Source organism: Pseudopipra pipra, chromosome 1 (assembly GCF_036250125.1).
Source record: "Pseudopipra pipra isolate bDixPip1 chromosome 1, bDixPip1.hap1, whole genome shotgun sequence".
NCBI classification, from domain to species: domain Eukaryota; kingdom Metazoa; phylum Chordata; class Aves; order Passeriformes; family Pipridae; genus Pseudopipra; species Pseudopipra pipra.
The window spans coordinates 138,825,652-138,850,061 of record NC_087549.1 but is presented as its reverse complement, the minus strand read 5'-3'; the positions used below and the strand labels follow the sequence as shown (position 1 = coordinate 138,850,061).

The 24,410-nt window shown below is 41.7% G+C and overlaps 1 protein-coding gene across 1 annotated transcript; it reads left to right on the top strand.

Moving 5' to 3' along the window:
- The first annotated feature begins 4,326 nt into the window (after positions 1 to 4,326).
- LOC135402582 (uncharacterized) lies at positions 4,327 to 24,286 on the top strand. The gene is made up of 5 exons (XM_064635894.1): positions 4,327 to 4,423; positions 4,656 to 5,169; positions 13,127 to 13,665; positions 14,975 to 15,041; positions 18,326 to 24,286. The coding sequence occupies exons 2-5, from the start codon at positions 4,668 to 4,670 to the stop codon at positions 19,843 to 19,845; spliced, it is 2,628 nt and encodes an 875-aa protein (XP_064491964.1). The 5' UTR covers positions 4,327 to 4,423; positions 4,656 to 4,667; the 3' UTR covers positions 19,846 to 24,286.
- The last annotated feature ends 124 nt before the right edge of the window (positions 24,287 to 24,410 follow it).

The following is a 24,410-nucleotide window of genomic DNA, read 5'->3' as shown; positions in this document are numbered from 1 at the left end:
CTGACTATCTTGTGAGATTTGATCCTAGTTCTTTATGGAGGACACAGCGGAGAGAAGTACTACTTCAGTGACACAGCTCTCTCCTCTGTTTATCTAGTTCTTCAGTCCTCCAAGGTATGGTTACAGGCAAATTAGTCATCACAGATATCATTGCATGCCATTTTGCATGACACAAAATCATTCAAAGAAAGAAGGAATAAAAATTTGAGGTCTATCCATCCTGCGTCAGCAACTGTTGGTAATGGATGTTTTAGGTAAGATTTGTCAATCCCTTGCCGTGTACTATTGTCAGTTCATCTATACTTTGATTAGGGATCCTTTTACAATGTATAGAATTAATTTATTGAAAGCCAGTCAAGAAATAAAGGCTGAAGGTTAGTGGACATAAAAAAGAATTTCTAAACAGGAAACTTAGCAGTTTTGAAAATACTGCAAACATATTGAGATTTAAATTTGGTAATGTTTTGAAAAGCAATGAAGGATACAAGGCATTGAGCAAAATTAGAGTGTTTCAAATGCTGTATGATAGTGAGTTTAGATACATTCTAGCAGGATTTGTTTCTCCTTAGTTTCTTTTTCTTTCTTTCATAGCTAATGATCATGCAAAAGTTCCAATAGCTTTAATGGAAAAACTCAGAACAACTCCCATGGTTTTCATCTGGTTCATAATTATTTATTTAACCATCAATCTTCTTTAGAAACCATCATTCACTAAAAATGACAGTAATATGTGGAATTTTAGCCTGAAAAAGCAAGTCTTGTAAAAAATAAATAATTGAAACCAACCGGACAAAAATATTTATTTTGTTCTGGTTTGGGTTTTGGTTAAAGAAAAATGTGTATCTTGAAAGGTATGCACTGTGAGCAGTGCTACTGGAGGTAACAGTAATTCAGATTGCTAAGTTAAGCATGTCTGCAAAGCCTGCAGGATCAAATAATTGTAATACATTGCTATTGTAGAAGATTGTGAAAGGTGGGGAAACAGCTTAAACTAGAAATTTAAGAAAAATAAATCATATTGAGCAATAGTGTATATATGACTGCTTTGGTTGGTTTTTGTTATCCATATTGCAAAATATCATCCAACTCCAAGTATTATTCAAAAATGTCTAATGCAGGTTTGTCCAGACTTCTGAAACCTACTGGCTCATGCAGAGAGCACACAAGAAAGATATTTTACTTCATCCAGCTGCCTCAGCTGGTAAGAAACAAGGAAATAAGCAGGAAAAAATGCGCCGCTGAGGTTTGGTAAAATGGCCTTTAAGGATGCGGGGCGTCCTCCCTGGGTCTCCCCTCCGCGGCCGGTGCCGCCTCGAGAGACCACAAACCACCGGCCACGGGGAGCAAAACCGGAGAGGAAAGGCGGGGGAGAGGGAAGTGAGAGGGGAGGGGGACGGGATGGGACAGGACAGTAGGAGGACGGGGCCCTGCCGCCCTCTGCTGGCGGCCGCCCCGCCCCGGGAGGGCCAAGGGCCCCTCAGCCCCCGAAGGACTCCCGCAGGCCTCGAGGAGATGCTGAGTCTCCGTAAAGGCTCTCACTTGGCCTCGGTGAGATGGATTTCGAGACAGGCAAAGCCCACCTCCCGCTGCACGGGGAGCACTAGCGCTGCTACCTCTACTTGAAGATGGGGCTAAGCAAGTCGATTTGGGGCTCTCTCTGGGTTTGTGTGCTGGCTCAGAACAGCAGGGCAGTTTAGCAGCTGTTGTTCCAGTCTTTATCACCTATCGCATTCAGTTGTGGCGCTGGCAGAGAGGGTCCCTTCTGGAGGAATCCAACAGGATAAGCTCTTTTCTGGACAGACACCAAGCAGGCACCAGTGCCTGACAGGGGAGGTAGGTGTACAGACCAGTTCTGTATGAATTTTAATAACTGAGAGGTCTGAAGAACCCTCCCCAAACTGCACATAGCATAGATGTAGGAGCCTCCTTACTTCTTTGATCTCAGCCGCTCCTGTTGTGCTAGAGAACACAGCCAATCTGAAAAATGCCATGAAGAGGAAAAAGAAAAGTGTTACACCAACCATCTTGCAAACACAAGAAGTAGGGACTGTCCCTGCTTACAAAATGTCTGTGCAGGGAAGGAAAGCAAGAGTACAACAGGTACCGCTTCATGTGTATTGACATACAAGCCACTGACTTCAGTTTGGATCTTCAGCAGGTTTGCTGGGTCACTCTGTGGTACCTACAAATAGTGTCATATAGCTGATATGCCATATACTAGATACCAGCAGAGCATTCTTTTTTATAGATATACTATACATCAGCAGAACATTCATTTAATTGATGCACAGTTTCTCAGTCATAAGGGACAGCATACACATATTTATGTTACCTGTCAAACTGATAGCAGCATTTCTCACTGCTGCATTCTGTGCTATAGACATTTCCAAAATCAAATATGTGAATCTGTACTCTTGTTTGCACTATCACTGCTATGATATTTGCCTAAACAAAGGCTTTTTTTTTTTCCTGCAAAAACATTGTTATTAAGATGCAGGTTTGAAGGTAAATTCTGTTCTTATTTTTCCCATCAACTCAAATTCAGTAAACTTGCTTTTGATTTGTGTGGTGTCTGAGAACATCATGTCTCATGTAATTTCATGAATTATTAGCCTGCAGGTGTAGCTATTCTGGGAATCATCCCTGACTCTATAGCTTTTTTTATGTCATTTCTGAAGATGATCCAAAGATGAGTTTGCATCTTAAGTAGCTTTATGTGCACTGGCATGGATCCCCAAAATAATACAGCTGTGGTAGCATTGTATTGGCTGCAAAACCTATCAAGAAACTTGAGAAAATACAGAATTATTAATCCAGCAGCAAAAAAATTAGGTCATGAAGAACTCCATACTACCACAGCTGGGCTGTGGATTCCCTGCAGGGACAGATCCTGGAGGTTTATCTCCATTTATGCCTTTTTGTAGAGATATTGAAAACCATAGGGAAACCTAGGATCTCTCAGGAGTAGTTGACCCTGGAGTTCTACTTTAGTTGAAGGTCAGGGCAGACAATCTAGGAACTGTTGGGCATTTCATGTAGGATTTGGTCTGGCAGAACTTACAGGTACTCCTGTCCCAGGCAGGAAGGAGCTCTACAACCTGGCAGGTCACCAGCCCTGCAGAATTCAGCAGAGGGTACAACCCCTGTGTGTCTGGAGCCGCTGCTGCTGCTTCACAGCATTTTAGTTTCAATAAGCTGGTATTTTCAAAAGAAGTAATGCTTAGGCAAAAAACGGCAAGCCAGTTGCAAGTGATGTATTTGGTATGCTTTTTCAGTAGCAAGGGAAACAGTAAATGAACCAATCTGAATTAAAACCAAAACAAACCAGATAAACAAATGAACAAACAAAACCCCCCAAACCCAACCAACAAAACAATGCACTGTTTCTCCTTTCTGTATAAGTGATAGCAAAGAGACTGTGTGAAAGCATTGCAAAGATGCTCTGAGGGAGTTTTACATGTGTGTGAATCCGTGGATAAAAGGAAGCTGAAGCTAATGAATCAATAAATAGTATTTTCTGTAATTGTTCTTTTATCCACTGCCTACAGCCATTGTATCGGTGCTGGCCAACTTCCCAAGGGCAAAATGCAGCATCGCAGCGTTGAAGTGGGCACCTACTTGGTGTCGCTTTCCCCCAGTACCGTATGGAAGAGATTAGATAAGCGAGGTGGCTTCTGCTGCAGGGAGTTATTCACGCCTCGGAACTCTCGAAAGGTATGCTGATTCTCACACCTCGGTGTGAGCGCTGCCAGAAAGGGTCTGGTAAAGCTGCTTTATGAGAAAGCAATACACCCTGCCACAGCCGCATGGCTGACCGCTCCAAAATCGGTCCTTCGCTTAGGTTCTGCTGCGGCCGTCGGTAGCCTCAGAGAAGACGGCAGCTGCGATCATGGTTGGCTTGGGTGTAAGTTCCTGACGATCGAAGTGGGAACTAAGAAATCCAAACTACCCATAACTTTTTCAGCCGCCTGAAATTTTATTTACTGAAAACCGCGTCGCGCGTGTACTTTACTCCTGTCGGTTTGGGGTTTTTGGTTGGTTGGCTGGTTTTGGATTTTTCAGGTGCAATAAAAACACTCGGAATGAAAGGTAACCCTTTAAGACGTGTACATATCCCTGTCCGGGCGCCTTAGGATGGCACTGCCAAGACAAGCCGTCGGGAGGGCTGGAGCCGTCGGGAGCCGCGGGGCAGCCTCCGCCTCCGTCCCACCGCCGTCCCCGGCAGCGGGCAGGGGCTGGAGGAGCGAAGGAGTTAAAGGGAGGTGCTTTGGAAATCTGATGCTAACGAAGCCCCAGGAATGTTGCACATTTCCATTCCCCTCCAGCTTTCGGAGGAGGTCAGTCCCAGCTGCGGGCGCACGCTCTGAGGAGCCCAGCCCCGAGGCCGCACTTGCTCCGGGAGCGGCCCCGCACCTTCCCGCAGGTTACGCCGGGACACGCCGGGGAGGGACGGGACGGGACGGAGATCGGTAGTTGTGAAAAGTTTTTCCTGGATTTGGGATGCTGTGCCGGTACCTGCAGAACGAGGGGGGAGAGGGATAGGGGGTCCCCCGCTCTGTGAGCCCCGGGCTAGGGCGGAGGGAGCAGCGGGCTCGGGCCGCCCCCGCAGACAGGGGCAGCTGCCCTGACCCGCCGCGGCCTCTCTTTTCTTTCAGGCGCGGCTGGAGATGCCGGGGAGACGGCTGTGGGCGCGCTGCTGGCTCGGCGTCTGCCTGTCGCTGCTGGGCGCGGGGGGCGGCACGGCCGAGCCCTGTCGCGGACCGTCCTGCGAGGGCGGCGAGGCACCGCCGCCGCCGTGCCGCGGACCTCGCTGCGGAGGACGGGCCGCCCGCCCGCCGCGCTCCTTCCTGCACACCGCCGCGCCGCTGCGGCCGCCGCACGGCAAGGCACCGCCCGCCGCCCCGCCGCCCGCCTGCCCCGGCGGGGACTGCGCCGCCAACGCCACCCGCCGCGACTGCCCGGGCCTGGAGTGCCGCCTGCTGCCACCCCGCCTGCGCCCGCGGCCCCGCGGCCCGGGCTGCGCCGCCTCCGCCGAGGGCTGCCCCGAGCCTGCCCTGCTGCGCGCCGCCGACAGAGCCGCACAGTTCGCGGGGGACGACTTTGCCCACGCCGCCCCCGAGCGGGGCGGCGGCGCCCTGGGGGTGCAACTCACCTGCGACATCAAGCCAGGTGCGGGGCGGTGTGAGGGGGCCTGGGGGCGGGAGGACACAGCCCCCACACCACACCAACACCCCCTTCTTTTGGGACGGAGGGTTCCTGCAGCCCGCGGCGGCTCAGCGTGGTCGCCGAGAGCCGCGATCTTGGGTGCTGGGTCTCCTCGATCCGGGCAGGTGTCTGCTGAGCCGCGGGGCTACAGCACCTCTGTGAGCCCGGACACAGGGGTGCCTGAGCGGCTGCAGCAAACCTCCTTGTTTTTGGAGAGTTAGGAGGCAAATCTGGCACTGGTCTTCACAACGTGTGAGGGAATTGCTGCCCTGGCTCCCCTCTCCGCTCCCCTTCATCTCCCCTCCATGAACAGGTGCATGTAGACCTAGAGCTGATGGCAAAACTTTTTTTTAGTGGTGTTTTTAAACGTGTAAGACCTAACTGTCTCTCTCTTCACAGTCTGGTATTCCTGGGTTTTTTAGTTTATAGCAATATAATATTGTGAAAGCATTCAGTGGGGGGTGTGTATGTTCCAAACCCAGGGTGAACGGACTGTTGCCATTGCTAAGAAACTTGCTGCTGGCAAACTGTCTCGCTGCAATAGCCAGGGGTTAAAAAATACAGAGCCTCTCTTATAGCGCATCATTCAGAACACTTACCTGTCTGTTGATGAGCACAGTTTTGGTGAATTTGGTATCCTTGTAGGAAGCCAAGTATGTCCATGGTTACATTCATAGATCAGTGGAAGATGTATCTAATTGCCTGAGATATTTGGATTTACCCACAAGAAGAGCACCAGCAGGTGTTACATAACCTCAGAGCAGTTCGGGTTCTGGTGCAATGTTGTGTCTGAAAGGTATAAAATATATGAGGAAGAGTGATTTATTTCCCATTGATGTTAAAAGCTAACGGAAAGCATGGAGAGGGTCATTTACGCCTTGTCACATCCGTGTGGCAAATCTGAGGGCCGAGGCTGCTTCTGACACCAGAACATATGCCAAGCCTCTACAAGTTACCAAGGTCTGCTTAGTGAAGGGACATCTCCTCCAAAGGAAACTCCTGTGCTTGCTGATTCCAGTCCCAAGGCTGACATTTAAGCCCCCCCATGCCTAGTGCAGGGACACTGTCTACCTTCATCTTGCCTGATATTATTCTCCGATGTCTTACAGAACCTCTGTATGCTCTGTGACCAAAGGTGGACAAAAAGCAGAAAAGTCAGTATGGTTAGCCTCCGTTTTCTCTGCTTCTGTGCATACTCTTTGTACTATCATCATAAATGCCATGCCTCCATTTTGCAGATGGACCCAGGATCCAGGATATTTGCATTTTCTTTGTCCATACCAAAATCCTTTTCTATATAATACAAGCCTTGGCAAAAAAAGGGATTCTGAATAGACAGAAAAGAGTAATACTTTTGGATGGTGCTGAAAGCAGACATGCTGTATCTCCATGAAAGTCTTACAAAGAACACCCAGCTCAGTGTGACCTTTTTCTCCAAACATCCTCTTATTCTTTGACTGTCTTTAGAAGACTTGGATCAGTTTGTGCTTCCCAGTCTCCAGTACCACCAGCACTTCCAGCTGACATGGTGAGTTGCATGCACCTCTCATCCCCTAGGTCTTAAGGTTAGATCATCTGTCCCTTCTGATGTGGATCAGAGGATATTAAAGCTGAAGGGCCAGAGTGTGAAGATGTTCGGGATTTTGGAGACTTGGCACAGAGTTCACTATACTCTTTCCGTTTTATATTTTTTGTAGGCCTGTTGCTGAGTGAAGTCTTGGAGGAACAAAAGTGTGCTTAGAAGTTTCCCTTAACAAAAGTCTTTGAATGCTTCAAGAATGGATTATGGCCAGTGGCAGTCATAGATTTGTGCATTCATCTTCCTTTGGCAGAGAGAAGCATCCTAGATACTGGAGAGAAAGCAGTGTACAGCACTGCCCACTGAACCATGTAATCCCATGAAAGGCACTGTTGGCATGGAAGCACACAGTGAGCAAATCTGTGGTAACACACGAGCTTCTATGTGTGAGTTTTCAGATGAGGACAGCTGCACCCTCACAAGTTCTCCACTCTCACTGTTGTTACCTTGTGTTGCCACCTGCTGCAGTTGGTGTGGATGAGTCTTGCTGTACTTCTGTCCAGACTGGACAAAGGATGTAGAGGCTTGTTTTGCCCATTCCAAAGACTGGACCGAGACCTTCACAAGGCAGCTTTCTCTCCCAGAAGTGGAAGAACAGCATACTGGATTCATCAACATCTAGCAGAAATTCCATGTATTTGGCAGCAGGAACAAAAAAATAAGCCATGTTGACAGTCTTTGGTTTCCTTTAAGTCAGTGTACAGGCAAACATCCAGTATTCTGCTCTGCTAGCAACCTCTAACATTCTCTGCATTTGCCTGGGATCTTATTTTGAACACGTGTCACTGGGTTTCCTGCAGCAGTGTAGAGAATTCCTTGTTCAATCCCCATTTGCAGCTGGAATCATAGGTCTTGGAAATGAGCATGGTTTGTATAGCAATTCCAGCTACTGCTACTAAAACAAAAAGAAAAAAAAAGGTGATAATCAGATTTTTAATTAGGGGCAATGCATTTACAGTTGTCTGGGGAGAGCTGTGACCCAAACAGCATGTAATGTTCATGACAAGGGGAAATGGCTCCCAACTGAAACAGAGTAGGGTTAAATAAGATGTAAGGAAGAAATTCTTTACTGTGAGAGTGGTGAGGCACTGAACAGGTTGTCCAGAGAAGTTGTGGATGCCCCATTCCTAACAGTGTTCAAGGCCAGGTTGGATGGGGCTCTGAGCAACCTGGTCTAGTGAAAGGTGTCCCTGCCCATGGCTGGGTGGTTGGAATAAGATGAACTGTGAGTTCCTTTCCATCCCAAACCATTCTATGATTCAATGATTCAGGAAGAGACAGGTTAGTGACTCTTGCTGTCTTTCTCTGTTTTTAGGGGAACATTTCGGTCAAGTTACTATTTCAGCACATGACTAAGACCAGCTGAAAAGGGTGTTTCTTTGCCACTGACCTCTCCTCAGACATGAGGGGAGCTGGAATATGCTGCCTAGGTGACTCTAAGGCCATTTTTCAACCTGCGTTAGTTCACCATCCACAGCTGGAGACCTGGAGGCCCACCCCAGCCTATGACTGCCAGCTGTGTGACAGTTCATGAGTAGATTTGCACTGATTCTTTAGTAGTTAAAATATCCTCGCTCTAGTTAACCTGCTGCAGAAAACTGTTTTGGTGAACTGAATGATCTGTTGTTCAACCTGTTACATATCCCCACTCATACGAGGTGTAGTCTACTCGAATGCTTGCTGAAGACCTCCAAGATACAGGCCAGTATCAGGGCTCAAACTGATTCCCAGCGTGGTGTCTGTGTTTGCAGGCTCATCTGCAGGAGGCAGGTGACTGTTACCCTCCACCAGCTACCTGACAGAGCCAGCACAGCCCATCTGTGGGGGTCACACAGACATCATCATCATCTTTTCAGCCAGTATCACCAGCACCACAGCTACTATCTGGAACACTCCTGCCAACTGCAGCTGAACTACCACTTCCCTTGGGCAAGTGAAGATGCTGGAGTGCAGACTCATACTCCCATTTCAAATCAGATGAGCCCATTCCTCTGCAAGATTGTCCCTGCTTTTTCTCAACAGCACCGTGAGTACACTTTACTTCAGATGAAAGACTGGCAACCCGAAAGAAGGAATGCGCAGGAACTGTTTTTTGTTGTCTTACTGTTTTGTATTCCTCCTCACTCAATAATTTTCATTAAATCCTTCGTTTTTTCCTAACAGACCCATCTTTCTGTTGTTTTCTTTTGTGCAGACTTCTCTGCAGGTGCAAACCCCTACATTTGGGTAAAATACTGTGCAGCCATGATATCTCATACCTGCCAAACATGGCTGAACAAGGTTGTAGGTTCTCATGCTGTTGCTGCCTGTGCACTGAGCAGTGCCTGCAGCCCACTGCTCTCATCTCCTGTGGTTTCCAGGAGTGACTGTCAAGGTCAGATGTCTCTGCTCTTGAGTGCCAACCAAAATCTCACCTTCTCTTTCTCACAGTATTTTTAGCCTCTACCCCTTGTGCAGTGGCAGATTGTGTCTGAGGGCTACCTTGTCTATACAACACACCCTCAGGATGTTCTGTCCTTTCCAGACATATTAGGGAAATGTAGCGGAGGTTCATGTGCGATATTGTGTTTGCAGCATGGATTCATCTTGAAAGCATGGAGCAAATGTCTGCAAAACAGGCCTTGCCATGACTGTGTGGTGTGTGTGCAAGGAAAATAATACTGTATCTGTGGTCTTGGGAACATCTGCATGTTGCTAGTGAGTATACCTGTTTGATGCTTGTTGGGGAAATGTGGAAAGATGGGATTACTGGAATCTGCTATCACTTGCAGTGGAATTCTTCTCATAATTTTAGACATCTGCGATAGGGACAGCCCCATCTGACATGTTCAGCATGTCTTTACTTTATATACATAATAAGGAAAAATAGGGCACTCAGCATCTGAGTTATTTTAGATTTCTACTTCAGAATTATTTTGGCAAACAAGATAAACCTTCTGCTTAATTGAACATAGTTTATTTTCAGTAAAGCCTCCCCTTTTGTGCAAGAGCTTTATTATGCTCTCTGTTGGTCTGGCATTGTGAACTGCCAGTAGCACCGACTGTATTGTGCAGTGAAGGGCCTCTTGTACTGGTGAGTATAAGTTTAGTCATAATACTGCAAAATGGATAAAAATGAGAGAAAAAAGCCAGTCACAAAGCATTTTTTAGGCCTCATATTCTCTCCAGCTGAGCTTTAGACAGCCAAAAGGGGTAAAGCTAAATTGACTGACTGGAATGTGTCCATTGCTACAAAGTTGTGGAAGGCCATTTAGGGCAGAGATAATAGAAAGCTGGTCCATCAAGTGAGTAAGCTTCACTGCAGTCAGTACTTAAAATTATAGCTTTCCTTAATGCCAGTAAGTCAGACAGTTACTGGCTGAAGACAACACTCCTTAAGTATGTGCTTAAAAATAAAGCTCTACTTTATGTTTCTTACTGAATCAAAGCTTTAGTTAACCTTTAGTTGCTTTAATAGCTTTGCTTGTGTGTGTGAGAAAAGCCCAGACTGCCAGAATGAGAAGAGCCCAATAAGCCTGCCTCTCTTCTCCCTGTGGATAAATTTGTGATGGCTTAATCATTCAAAATTCTATTGTTACTGATCCCACTGAGCCACTGAGAACTGGAGGAAAAGTGGTCTTGGAAAAAGTGGTTTGGTAATATATCCTTGAGTACAGGATTCACTCCCTCTTGCAGTTTCCCAGAGGCATGTCCCTGGGCTGACATTTAAGTGGTCCAGCTGGACTTTTCCTTATCTCTGTTTTCCTTTTTCGTTGAGAAAGAGGGTCAAAAAGCCTAGAAATGGTGAGTTTATGTTGTTACTTTCACTACTATTTGTTCCTTACAAACCTGGATTTGTTAAAATTTCAAGTTTAAAGATCGTATCTTTCTGAAGTTATTGACAGAGGCAGTCATGTACGCAGCTTATTTGACAGTGAATGAGATGGCTGTTAGAGCTATGGAACAGTCTCCTAGAGGAGTGCATTTAGATTTTAGGTCTTCTGGTATTAAAAGAATATGATGCTCATTATTTTCTATGTTTATATTATATTTAGCAATAACTGTATTTCAGGAATAGCATGGAGCCCTGTTCTTGCGTGTGATTCCAGCATGTAAGAAATATTAATGCAGGACAAGAGGATGAAGTCCCTCTTAGAAAAATTACAGGGAGATCTATGAAGAAACATGTAACAGCAGTCAGCATTTTAGTTAAAGCCTCAATATGCCAGCTTTCATCAGCTATTTTAATAGGTACATATGTTTTATTTGTCTAGGTAAGGGACATCTTTTTCCTTGAAGACTTCTGTCTGCTTTGAAGAGACTTAGCTTTTACTGATACATGGTATAGTCCTTTTGCAGTGTGTTGTCACTTGTACAGCCAAAATATTTGGCAAAGACCTCTGCTCTTCTCCCTGTATTCTTAGTTGCAGACCAGATTTCTGAGTGCAAAAGTTTTGTCAATAGGCATTTGTTAATGTCCTTCCAGCCTCAGGCACAGAAGGAACCCATGTAGGTTGATGAGAAGTCTTGATAGGCAGTCACAATGTAACTGTCCTGCTGCTCACTATCTGTCAAACCTGTAGCTGATTTCAGACAAATTTGACAACAGTAGAGGGGTTAAAAGTAGGCAAGGTTGTATAAACTTTGTAAGAGGTGATTAAAGAGAGAGTGGAATATGAGCATTTGAAAGTTTGCCTCTAGCTGTTAATCCTTTTAGTCAATAGGACAAAAGTGACTTGGTTGTTGCTCCATATTCTGAAGAAGAAAGGTAGGAAAGGTAGTGCCACTTATTTAGCCGGTCAAATGGAAGACACAAATTCACAGAGAATCAGATGACAGTGGTTCTGCTTTTCACAGAACTACTTGTTCATTTTATACAGAAAGAGATAGGGGGGTATAATTTACCAGATATTTTAAAATTTCCAACTTGGATGGGAAATGTGGCCTTTCTGGATCCTGGTCTTTGCTTTCTCAAATCCAGTACTCTGCAAACTACCTTAATGTTTAAGTTCATACTGAGAAGTAGAAATTGTGTGCCTTATGCTGTGAATAAAAACAACAAAACAGCAAAATAATTTAGGAACTGTAAACAGGAACTGGTTATGGTCTTTTTTCATTGTCTCATCCTTGATATTCTGCACTTATAAGAAGATAAATCAGTGCTGCCTAAGAACAGATGAATGAGTATATGGATTCAGAATGGTCTCTCAGGTGGTGTCGAGCAGCAGATACTGTGGAATGTATGGCATGATATTTTCCTCGATCATTTTCCCAGCTCCAACAGTTTGTTGTTTAGATTTCCTGAATCTAAAAGTGTATCTTTTAGCCCCAGATTGCTTTTATCTTATGTAGTGGGCCAGCAGCTTTCTGGAACTGATTGAAGTTTTAGCATGTATGGAAACTACTGCCTTCATTTAATGTCCCTTAATTCTTGTTTTGGAAGAAAAAGTGAAGAGTCTTTCCATATCCACTTGCTTGCTTACACACTACCAGTAATAAAGCACAGTTGTTTGGTTTCTTTTTATTTTAGCTTATCTTGGAAAGTCTTACCTACTTTTTCATATTGTAGCAATATCATATGTTAGATTTTCCTTGCTGCCCTTTTTGTGAATGTTTTTGAGTTCTTTTTTACTCCTTTTTGAGTTGGGGAACAGGACTGCATGGTGTATTAAAGATGCTCTATTGATTAATGTAATGTTGTAATGATATATTCTGCTATGTATTCTTCTTCTAATAAATCCTAGCATTTTATTTGCCTTTCTGACCTCTGTTGGGCACTGAACTGCTGATTACCTGGCTCTGTAGCCCAACATCTATATCTGGATGTGTTACTTCAAGATCGTTTCCAAGGGGTATTAATAATCTATGAGTACAACATTTGATATAAAAAACGTAGAATTTTTTTTTCAGTGGGCACCTCATTCCACCTTTATCTCCTTCATGTTTCTTTTTTGCCATTTTATTGTGGCTGCTCAGTATTGTAGACTGCTTTTGCAGCTTTTTGCAATTGACCCTTACTTTTACTACCCTTAATGGCTTAGTATTTGCAGCAAGTTTTATCACCACATTTTATGACCTCTACAGTGAAAATTGGCCATTTACTCTTTACTGTATTTGAACATGTACATAGGAATGGTGATGGCTAATTTATTCCCTGAAGCAGGGGCAAATGTTGTTGCTTATGAAATGGAAGACCTTGTGGTGGTCTTTGTAGCCGTGAAGTGGCTACAAAGATAGTAAAGGAAATGGCCTTGTAATCATGACTTGAATTTAGTGCAACTTTTCATTAATGTACTAAAAGTGGAATGCTTTTGAAGAGATAATACAGCAAGCTTGGACAATAATCAATCATTTTTATTTCAGGAGAAAATGAAGTTCCATCTGAAGATGCCCTAATACTACAACTGCACCTTGCAAAAGGGCATGAGAAATTTATTGAAATGCTAAAAAGCCAACAGCAGATCATTGTTGATTTGCAGCAAAAACTTGCTGAACAGCAGCATATATTGGTTAGCCAGCAACAGGAGATTCTTGAACAGCAGAGAAAAATGTATGAGCAAATGGATCTGATCAAAGTCCAGTATGGCATGCTTTTTGATACGGTGAAACAAATGTCATTTCAGAGTTTGCAAGAAGATATTCAAAATTATTTTGAAAGTCATCTTCAAGGGCTTCAGAACCAGGTCAGAAATCATCTCCAGAAGTCATACTCTGTGCATAAAGTGGAAGTGGATGCAAAAGTGATTAATGCTGGGGAGTCTTTGCTGGACTGTGGCCTTTGTGAAAGTGATGAATTTTGCAATTTCCAAAAGACACCTTCACAATGTGAGAAATGCACGTTGTGCCCTGCTGGTTTTTTCCAAATGTCCGAGTGTTCTGCAAACTCTGATCGGATTTGCCAGGTGAAACATAATTCTGTATCTTTCAGTTATTGCTTATGAAGTTTTGTGTTTGACGTACTGGGATAACATTTTGGAAATAACTACTTGGAGAGCTACAGGGATCCAGTTTGGAGCATGTGTTTTACTGAATAGGTCTATGGCACTTCGAAGTCTGCCAGAAGTTTTTTTCCTGGAGCTTTCTCTTTAGCTTTTACTGCTCTAAATGAGGCACTAGTTTGTGTCTGTTTGGTGTGACACTTTCCCAAACCTGACAGCTGGCAGAACTTTGATTATTTTCATCATGATGGGAAAAGACATGCTAAAACATTTATACTTTCGCATGCTAAATTTGTTTGTTTAATCCCACTCCACTCTACAGAAACTTTTAGACACCTCTGGAAAGCAAAGGAAAGCTTTACTAAGCAAAACTATAAGTCAGACATTTATTTATAAGTTTGGAAACAAAAGTTGTCAGATAAAACAAATGTAAGAACTAGTTCCTGCTTAAACATAACATGCAAACATATACAAATATAGAACATGGATGCTTCTATTTTTAACCACATTTTATTATAAAATACATTTTATTATACAACACAAAACTAGCAAATTAGCAAAATAAGATGGTTCTTTGTTAATTTTCTGTCATTTAGAAGTCCTAATATATACAGGGAACTTGATATTTAAAGCAGTATCTTGTTTGCCAAGTATTGCCCCTAATTCTTAACTTAACATGACCTGACCAGCCAGTGACCTACTCCCAAGATACTGAGAAAAGAACCTGAAAGTGTCTGTCCAGTGCTAGTCTCAGTTTTCTTTAGTGCTAGCATTTAAATACAAACGTAGCCTGTTATTCTTTCCTCTCTGCCTGCTGTAAGGTAAAAGGAGGGCTTGTTGACAGGAAATAATACTTTCTCATTTACTTTTCATGTGTGTTTTTTGGTTAGCCCCTTCCTCCCAGACTAAATGTCCTTAAAAGCCTTTCCTAACACTGTCTCGACTGTTACAATGTCTTTAAGATGAATTGAGTGATGCATCACTCTGGAGGATGTGCATCGTAATAAGCTTTACTTGTGCAACCACTCCATTCAGCTCATCATCTGCACACTGCTAGCTTTCTGTGGATACCTCACAGTCTTTTTGTATACCTTTTTAGAACAGCTGACATATCCAAATCAAAACTTTCTTGCTCCAACATGCTTATGGGATCAGCCTGTTCTCCATCCCTGCCTATGCCTCTTACTGGCAGACGGGTGTGATAGAGCCTGAAGAAATCCTGTTTCAAATTTGTCATGTTATAGTGTTTCAATATGATTCTTGTGATTTACAGGACAGAGATGAATGCACTGAATCTCCAAGCATTTGTGGTGAGAGGATAAAATGCCTGAATACTCCAGGTAAGTTATATTCTCTGATAAAGATAATTAGATCTTCAGGAACTGGTCAAAGAAATAGATAAGGACTCAGGTTTGTATATTAGTGAGTACTGACATGTGCAGCTTGCTGGAATCAAAGGGGTTGAAAAACACTCATCTGTAAGCTGGTAGCAGTTTTTGTGGACAATGGGCTATTTAGGACATTAATATCCACAGGAAGCATTGATTGGTCCCTTTTGCCTTATTTTCATGGATTTTATGTGCTTTGTTTTAATTTTCACTTATGACCTGGCTTTCTTCTTGTTTATGCTGGTGCAAATGGAGTCAAAATCAAAGATATCATTCCTAATGGAGAAAAATAGTTGTCATTTTCCTTCTGCTGCGCTGGGGTAGATACCTGATTTGATCTCATGAAGGCTCTTATAAAGCCTCCTTCCATCAATCATATTCTCCTTTAGCAACAATATTGTCAAATACTGAGGAACAATGAACAGTTTCCATCATTTGCATGGGCTTGGGGGAATTTTTCAGACATTTAAGAACAGATCTGTCTGGTGTTTTGCACTGCAGACTTTGCCTACATTACTTCATTATATTCTCATGACAGTCAAACAAAAAACCAGCAAAATTAATAGACATACTGATCAAATTATATCCAGGTACTAAGTTTCTTTCTATTTGTCTAAGTTTATCTCAGCCAAAAGAGCTTGAAAGGAAGTCTGTGATCAAACAGAGCATTTCACCAGTTGTGACCTGTACCTGAAGTCTCACAGTCAAATAACTGAAGGAGGGCTTCATTAGGTTTTATGGTTTTCCTCCTCTAGACTTCTAACTTGTAAAAAGAGTGTGGCCTCTCTGAGGGGCAAAGGCTGTTTTCAGCTGATTATGACTGATTTTGTACCTTTCCTACCCAGCCACTGGTGGAGGAAAAATGTGGGAGGGAATTGGTTCTAGGAAAGGGTGAAAAGAGAGCATGGGTTCTCTGATATTGGACTTACTTCCTCTGGGCAGGAACTGTGTTGGTTTGGGTTGTGTCCATACAAAACACCACAGGAAACTGGAAATGGACTACAGCAAGAGAGCACTTAGTGTTGCCTTATGTGGTAAATGCTGTAGAGGACTTACCATCAGTCTTACAAAAGAAGAGGCAAGACTCTTTTAGACAGTCTTAATGATGAACAGTTAGAGGGAAGACAGCTTAGGGCCCAATATTTGAGTCAGAGCATTGGAAAGGTATAAAGCTTTGTCTCCTTAAGTAAGGCATCAGGTTTGGTTGAATTGGTGGGTTTTTGGATGGAAGCCCACAAGGGCTCAGTCCTAAGAAAGGAGAGCCACCAATGTGGTAGTCATTGGGTGTTGCTCTTGTCTGTGGCTTGGAAGAGGGAAGGCTGTAAGTAATTTATTCAGTGGGTTCTGTGGAGGGGGGGAACTGGACCAAGAGGGTCTGTACAACCACTGGAGGAAAGTGAGGGCAAAATACTACCAAGAAACAGATGAGTAATGATGGCGTGTCAGACTACAGAAAGGCAGTAGCAATGTATTTGAAAGGGAAGGACACTTCCCTTGATTCATCTTCTCCCAGTTTTAATGGTGGCTTGTAACTATGTGAAAGCAAACTATTTCCCATCACCTGAACAGGAATCAATGTCCTGTCAATGTTGTTTCCATCTGTCATGCAAGAGAGAGTGTTCTTTTTATTTTTTATTAGAGACAACTGCTACTTTCAGCCTGTCTGGCCATGGTAGCTCATTATCTTCTACAAGTGTGATTAACATGTTAAAAGGCAGGCAGAAACTGAATGTCTGTCTTGGGTAATGTAGGGAAGATAGAGATGTGATCTGACATATGAGTTCCAGATGTTGAATGTGGTTTCTTGAGCTGCACGCAAAGGTTGTTACATCTGTAGCAACTCATCTTCACTGTACAGTGTGAGGGGAGACAGAGCAAATAACAATAAAGAGAAGTGCAACTAGGAGCCTCTCCTTCTTCACCCTTCCACTTTCCTTTACATCATATCTTCTTCCCCTGCTGCTTTTTCTCACTTTTATCTGGGGTGAGAGTTGTTAGGTTATTTGATTAAATGCTAGTCATCAAGTTTCAATAACAGTTGGAGATACGTAGTCAATGAAAATGGAGTCCAGTGCATCATTTCCTTCTTAGATATGGCTTGCTGGGATCCATATCAAATGCTTGTAGTCGCAGTCTTAGAGGAAACACCAGCCCAGATACAGGATCTTTCCATCTGAGGAATAAAGCAAATTTATGATACAGGATTTAGTTAGTAAAACGATATTTAAGAACAGCTATAAGAAAGCTGATTACTGAGTTTTAATTATGGTAGCAAAAAGCATAAGTGGGTGCATTAGTGATTACATTTTGAGGCACAAACTGCAGTGATTATTCTTTAGGGTGCCTCAGATTTTGTCTGTTGATTTAGATCCTGAAAGCTCCATACATAAATGTTTTGGATTCTGGTTGCTTCAGCTGGAAGCACTAGCAGCTGGCAGTGCTCTTGGAAAATTGCCATAGAAAATTACAGTCTGTTTTTAAAACCTGCTCTTTGGGTGTGCATTCTTTCATCCACTTAGGTCATAAAGCACAAAATTGCTTTATGTCAAATAAAGTAATTTCAAGCAGCGTGTCTAGATATTCTCTTTACTGTTTGCAGCAGTTTTTTATTTTAGCTTGATCACAACCATTGGCATCCTTTGTCTTGGGAGAGTGGTTTTCCACTTTTTAAATGCATGCTGTTTGCAGTTTTGGTTTTCCTATTTGTCTCTTGCAGGTTCTTTAAAAACTATGCACAGAGTGAATGCTGGGGATCCTTGTTCCTTGGGTTGCAAAGCACTGCTTTAGCAATCACAGCGACCACCCCATGATGTGGCTGGGAAGGCAGTGCACATTTCTCCATGTGTAGGGGAACTCTCCATTAGTTGAAAGTATCTGAGCTGCTCAGTGCACCAGTTAGTCACCATGCCTTTTACTTCAGGGAAGGAAGTGTCTTTGGAGCATTGTCATTGCATCTGATACATTACAGGTTTTGGTTAGAATTGCCCCTCTGTAGCCCTTCTTTCACTCTAAACCATTGTGCTTGGCTTGGACAAGCTGAGTTATGCCTAATATTTCCTCTCTGTTAGCTATCAAATTTCCTTTAATAGCACAAAGTGATCTAACATCATAACTGTCTGTTTTCTCCCTTATGATTAGATATATTATCAAAGATACTTGATATGTGGAGTTATAGAGTTCTTATTTTTATTATTTTAAAGGTATGACAATAAAAATTGTCTGTTTCCTGTGAACAGGTGGTTTCCGATGCCTTGGAATTGCTGAGAAAGATGCAGCTTTGGGAATGTGTGGTGAAGAGTATTTCTTTAATAAGGAAATGCAGGAATGCCAAGCGTGTTTAAAATGTGAAGATGGAATGGTGGCCATGCCTTGTTCCACTGTCAGTGATACGGTTTGTTCAGCAACCAGTGAAAACAAGCTCTCAGAGTCTTGGGCTGCAAATATTATTCTACCCTCTGTGAAGTCTGGCATCTCTCAGGTCTACTCTGGCTTGAACTTGAAGATAAAGGGAAAGCTTCCCTGTGAAATCCTATCTGTTGAAGATAGCAGCCTGGTATTCAGGCAACATGGTCTGTTGTGGACTGACCTAAATTTTGCAGTAAAGCACAGCTGCAGGAATTTTTTGCAACTTTCCCTAAAACTTAACGGCAGCGAGGAAGGCTATGAACTGAGTGGTGTTCGGATTGAACAGCCAGAAGGAAAGTATTTCCAGAGCACTAGTTTAAGCAGCGCTGCTGAAGTGGAGCCCAGCCAAACTCTTTCTGTGTATTTGAGAAGCCCAAATCAATTCTGCAATCAAAGCAAAGACTTAAATATTTATGATCTTATTACCCCACTCAGTTTGTTTTGGTTGTCCCACGACACAGGTGCTGTAGCACTCAGTGCGCAGATGTCAACAGCAATGCATTACCAAACAAATTATCGACCTACCTTTAAAATAATTTCTGTTTCTGACCCTTACATGCTAAGTTTATCTCATGATGGCAGAGCTATAAAGTTCACTGAAACTGGTGTTGTCAAATTTGTTTTTCACCAAGCATTGTATTCCATGGGGCATACATGTGTCCGGGAGGGCTTCTCCTTAATTTCTTATGTCAATAGGAATGGTACGAACAGAGAACTAATGAATGTATTTAAATCTGGGGTAAATTACAGAGACACGTCAATATCTGCCTCTGGGGCCACGAAAGTTGGTGCTGGAGATCTGATTAGCTTTGAGATACTTTCTCCTGCACAATGTAATGTTCGGTACTTTGGAGATAGTTCTGGAATTAGTATGTTTAGCCTCATCTGGATCCCTTCAGCAGTTTCTAGTGCCATATCAGCCACAGTTTCTGTTACAGGTCTGCCTACGGGAGCTGTGAGAAACAAATTACTGGATTTCACCCAGGTCTCATCCAATGAGAAACAGATACAGCTGGTTTCTTCTGGACAGCTTGCTCAGAAGTATTTCATTTTTACTGAAAAGGGAGTTGCCAGCCTTGCATTTAACTTAAAGCTAATCCACTCATGCAATGTGCTTAAAATGACTCTCAATCAGTTGACCATGGATCACATGCAACCCACAGCAATTGCTCAGCAGATTGGAGGTCAGATGCCAGAGGGAAGCATATGGACCAGTGTGTCCCTCCGTGCATCTTTTGGAGTACATAATGGAACTCTGATATCAGTTTCCCTTGACTGTGTGCGTGGAAGGATCAATCAGATTACTCATGAACATGGAACCAGTATATCTATTTTATGGATTTCATCTTAATTTCTGTGCAGTGAAGTTAGCACAGAATTGGGGTTTAAATTGTATTTGTATTGTACTCTGATTCTATATCTATTTGACGCTGTGTTGACATGAGCAGATCATCCTGCCAAAATACTCTCAATTTTAGGAATATTTAAATATCATCTGAATTGAATTGTTAGTGTTTAAAAAAAATAAAAGCTTTCAGTGTTCCAAGATTTTAATTCTGTTAACATCTTCAGGCAGGGGAACCTTGAATTCAGATCAAACTCTCTTATTTTTAATGAAGCGGTCCCTTAAAATTGGTTATTTCTGGACCACAAAAAATTGCAGGTGAGGGTAAATACATTTTAGTACTGTAACCGAAAGCAGCACAGCAAATGGAAAACTGCTTTCAGTTTCTTCTCTCAACAGGCTAATAATAAGACTAAATGCACTTTGAGTCTAATTTCTCTGCATTTTACAAAATGTGCTTTCTATAAATGGAGAGAACATGCCTCAAACTAGAGATGATGATATGGCAACACTGGAGTGTACATTCTTAGTATTGTAGAAATGGACTGGGTTGAAAATAGAATATTGTTTTTATAACAAAAACAGTGGAACTAGTGACTGTTCTAATTTAATTTGGAAATAATCTGCATTTAAATTATTGGGAAGGCTTTTCCCCATTTTTAATTTTGTCCATGAAAAGTTGTAGGAAGAGAAGGAAGTCTATCCTAAAAAGTAAGAGTGGATAGGCAAAAATAAACAAGTACTAAAGGAATGTCTTGAAAATAAGACTTTTGAAAATTAGGCAAATTTTTATTCAATTTCTTATAAATAACAAAATATTTTTCTGACCAAAAAGGAACACTGTTCACAAAGCCTATTTATTTTGCTGAACAGGTGCTGAATTTAAAAAGGTGGGTTTTTTTTGTTAAATCACTCAGTTAATTCAAAGAAAATGTGTATTCATTGACACTAATTTTTATCTTCTTCCAACTTTTCCATCAAAATATTCTTATTTTTTCCTAATCTATGTAGAGTCTTTTGTCCCATTTTCTCCTTTCTCCCCCACAAATGCTGCTTCACTCTTCTTTCTCTTTCCTTTTGTTAGGAGTAAATGGCATGCCTTGCCACATTTTTTTCCAGCTTTCTTTCAGCATTCTTACAAAAGGATAGATATTTGTGTTACAGACATAATTATAGAAGAGGGACATTAAAAATGCACTTGCAGGCTGCTTAAATCAACCTTACTGAAAAGGAATATTATGCATGATATAACTTTGTGTCTGCCTGAATGTTTATCTAAAATATATATACATTGCTGTGCTCTTCATTTGTTTTTGAGCTTGTCACACTATTTTTGCTGTTATAGTCTCCTCCTATAGTTTTCTATAAAAGAATGAACCTAATTGCAAGACCTCTTTCTGGCAGTTGTTTTTACTTGTAATGTTGTAAGTGTGTCCTTAACACCTGAATTTATCTTTCTGTCTTTTTTTTTTTTTTTTATTCAAGAGTATACTCAAGGATGTAGGTTTTGGACAAACTGCTTTCCTGCTCCAAATAAAGAACAGTGGTTTTTCTTGTTTTCAGCTGCCAAGTCTAAGCAGTCCATCACAAGACACCTCACTGGGCATTGTGTTGCAGCCAGCACAAGTACACAAACCAGTCATCCTGTTGTCCCCAAAGTCTGTCTGTGACAGAGATCTCAGTGCCTGTGTGTAGCCAGGATCTCATTTGTTCTCACAAGGTCATAAGGAAAGATGAATTAAAATTACTATTAAAAGTGTTCAACATTTGCAAAATACTGTTATAGAGGATATTTTGTAATGATAGAGACAGACTTTAGGAATGAAAACATGTATCTGTTGGGTGCAGAAGAGCTGCATTACCTAGGAGCAGAGCAGTTTTTTCTGGGTACTTCACTCTGGAAGCCTACTGAGACTAAACAAAGATGAAATGGCACAGGAGTTAGTTTTCTGACATACCCATATGCTTCTGTAGAAGGGTGTACATGATGCAAGAGGAGCTCTGCAGGGAGCAGACCTGGATATTTCTAAGATAAGAGTTTGGGGAAGACAATGTTAGAGAAACCTAGAAATTATGTGCTTTTGTTTTTGTTTCAGAGGAAGTTAAGAAAGTCACTTTCTTACAAACATAACCCCTTATTTTCCTTTGCTGTTTTGTGCTACATAGTTGTGTTGAAGGCTGTCACTCCCCAGTATGACAACCTAAGAGTCATTCTGGATTTAAACCTGTGTAGCACAAATTAGAATCTGGTGCTATACATAGTCTGGTACATCTTTAGCAAAGTGCAGATGTTACTTGAATATAATAAACATTTGCCTATATATAGCATATAGCAAATCTAATGGCATGATTTGTATGAGCATGCTTTATTTGAGCGAGATTGTGAGATCAGTGGAATTGCTTGAACAGGGAAGAGAACGATACTCCAATCCTGTATTATGCATGTGGTGGTACTTACATTTAAATGCACCATTATTAAAGAATGCAGAAACTATGAGGAAGGTACAAGTGAACATTATTACAGCTAAGAAAGGTTCCAGAGTATGAATTCTTCAATGTAGTAAATCTTCTTGGAGGATTCTGTTGGCAGCACCCAGAATTGCCCTTAAATTCAGAGTAGGTTTTTAGATGCACAGTGGCAGAAACACAGTATTTTGTATCCATCTGGTAGTGATAATGCGTCTGATAATGTTTTACTCATGTTATCTGTGATAAGGCCCTCAAATGACAGAAAAAAGGCCCTATCCAGTATGTATTATTATTTGCAATTTGCCTTATTTGCTTAGCCTTATTTCAAGCAATTTGCTTAGCCTTATTTCAAGCAAGAAAAGGCTTCTTTTGCACTCTCCCTTTCAAAAAAAGAGAAATGCTTGAATCTGTAGTTCAGGCCACTCACTGACCTTGGTTATAGCAACAGAAATTTGAAGTGAATGTGTTGGAATCAGTGTGGATTTAGGATAGCCTAGTTAACGTCATAGTATATAGCCATTGCATCTATGAAAATGATATATATTGCCTCATACTGTGCAAGGTTAAGTGGTACACTATGATCCTGAATAAGATAAAGTTCAAGAGGAATCAATGCACAATGAATGCTCCTTTTATGGCACTTATCTCATTTGCTGTAATAAATTGCATGTCTTATTGACAAGTATATCTTACTAATTATATTTACAACTTTTGAACTTTTTAATTAATTTTTCCCATATGGTTTCTTTCTGTTAATAGCACAATATAGTACTGTGAAGTACAGAATACATTTAAAAACTTTTCTTTTGCATCTTTTGATACCAACCACATTCATAAATAAGGTTAAAATAGCTGCAGACAGTCTCTCCAATCCTTTCTGCTAGAGCATTTCCAGAGGAAGTATTCATAAAGTAACAGAGTAAGTATGAGGCTGGTAGAATCTAGCTGTACAGAAGTAGTTTAAGTTAATACATCCAGGAAGGCAGGTGGTTATTTCACTGCATTATGCAGATAACGGGCAACCTATTGTTATAGGAAACTTGACCATTACGGGAGGAAAATAATTTTGGTTGTATAGTGCTGCTCATTCAAGAGGAAAAAGGATTTGGCTTACAAAAACCTGATTTGTTTTGTATTGCGAAACACTTTGCAAGTTCCAAGATTTTACCTGAATATATTTTATTACCTATACAATTTTTTTATTCTTTCTGTGAAGTCAAAACTGGGCAGAATATGTTATGTCTATTTCAGTATTTTGAGTGTTCCTCTGTTCTCTGCAGATTGCAGTACACTGTGAAAACTATACTAGTTTCAAATGGTGCTTTTTATGAAATTTTCTACTTTGAAATATTGCCTTGTTTTAAAAATACCGTTTAGATACTTGCCTCAGTTAATACTATATTGTAATATGTTTTAAGAGAACTTTACTGAAATAAATAAAATGATAAGGCTTCATGAGTGGTTTTGTTCTGTTCTGAGGAAGATTAATTGCAGCTATCATGATTTTTTACCAGTGACTGTTTTGGGGTAAGTATTTCACAGATGTTATCTGAATTAGTCACCTGAAGTGCTTCCTGAGGTGACACTAAACAGGAATAGTAGTAGTAGAGATCATCTTGTCTGCCTGCCTTGTGTTCCCATGGTTGTAACTGTAACTGTAGATCTGAGGAGATAAATACTGTCAAAAGAGCAGTACAGTTTATCCTGGTCATGGCTAACACCCTAGTAATACAGAGAAGAAAGAAATTTGTCCTGCCTGGGTGCTTCATAGGCTCTCTGTCATATGTGTTGTGGGGGGTCCAGATCAGAGTGTTGCAGTAGCACAGCTATGCTTCTGTCAGGGTCCGGGCAAGTTAAAGCTCACGTGTTCTCAGCAGAAACTACAATTTCTTTAAACTGTACATCTGTTTCTTCTTTTTGGAGATGGTATTGTTTATTAGATATGAATGAAAGAGAGGTGGTGTCAAATGACCTTTGTTTAGAAATAATTTTGAAAGATACTTCACCAAAAATTTATTTCAGCCTTTTCCATTAAAAAAGCAAAAAATGAGATATTTTATGTGATCATTTCACCAATTGCATTTGTATTGATTTGAAGGACT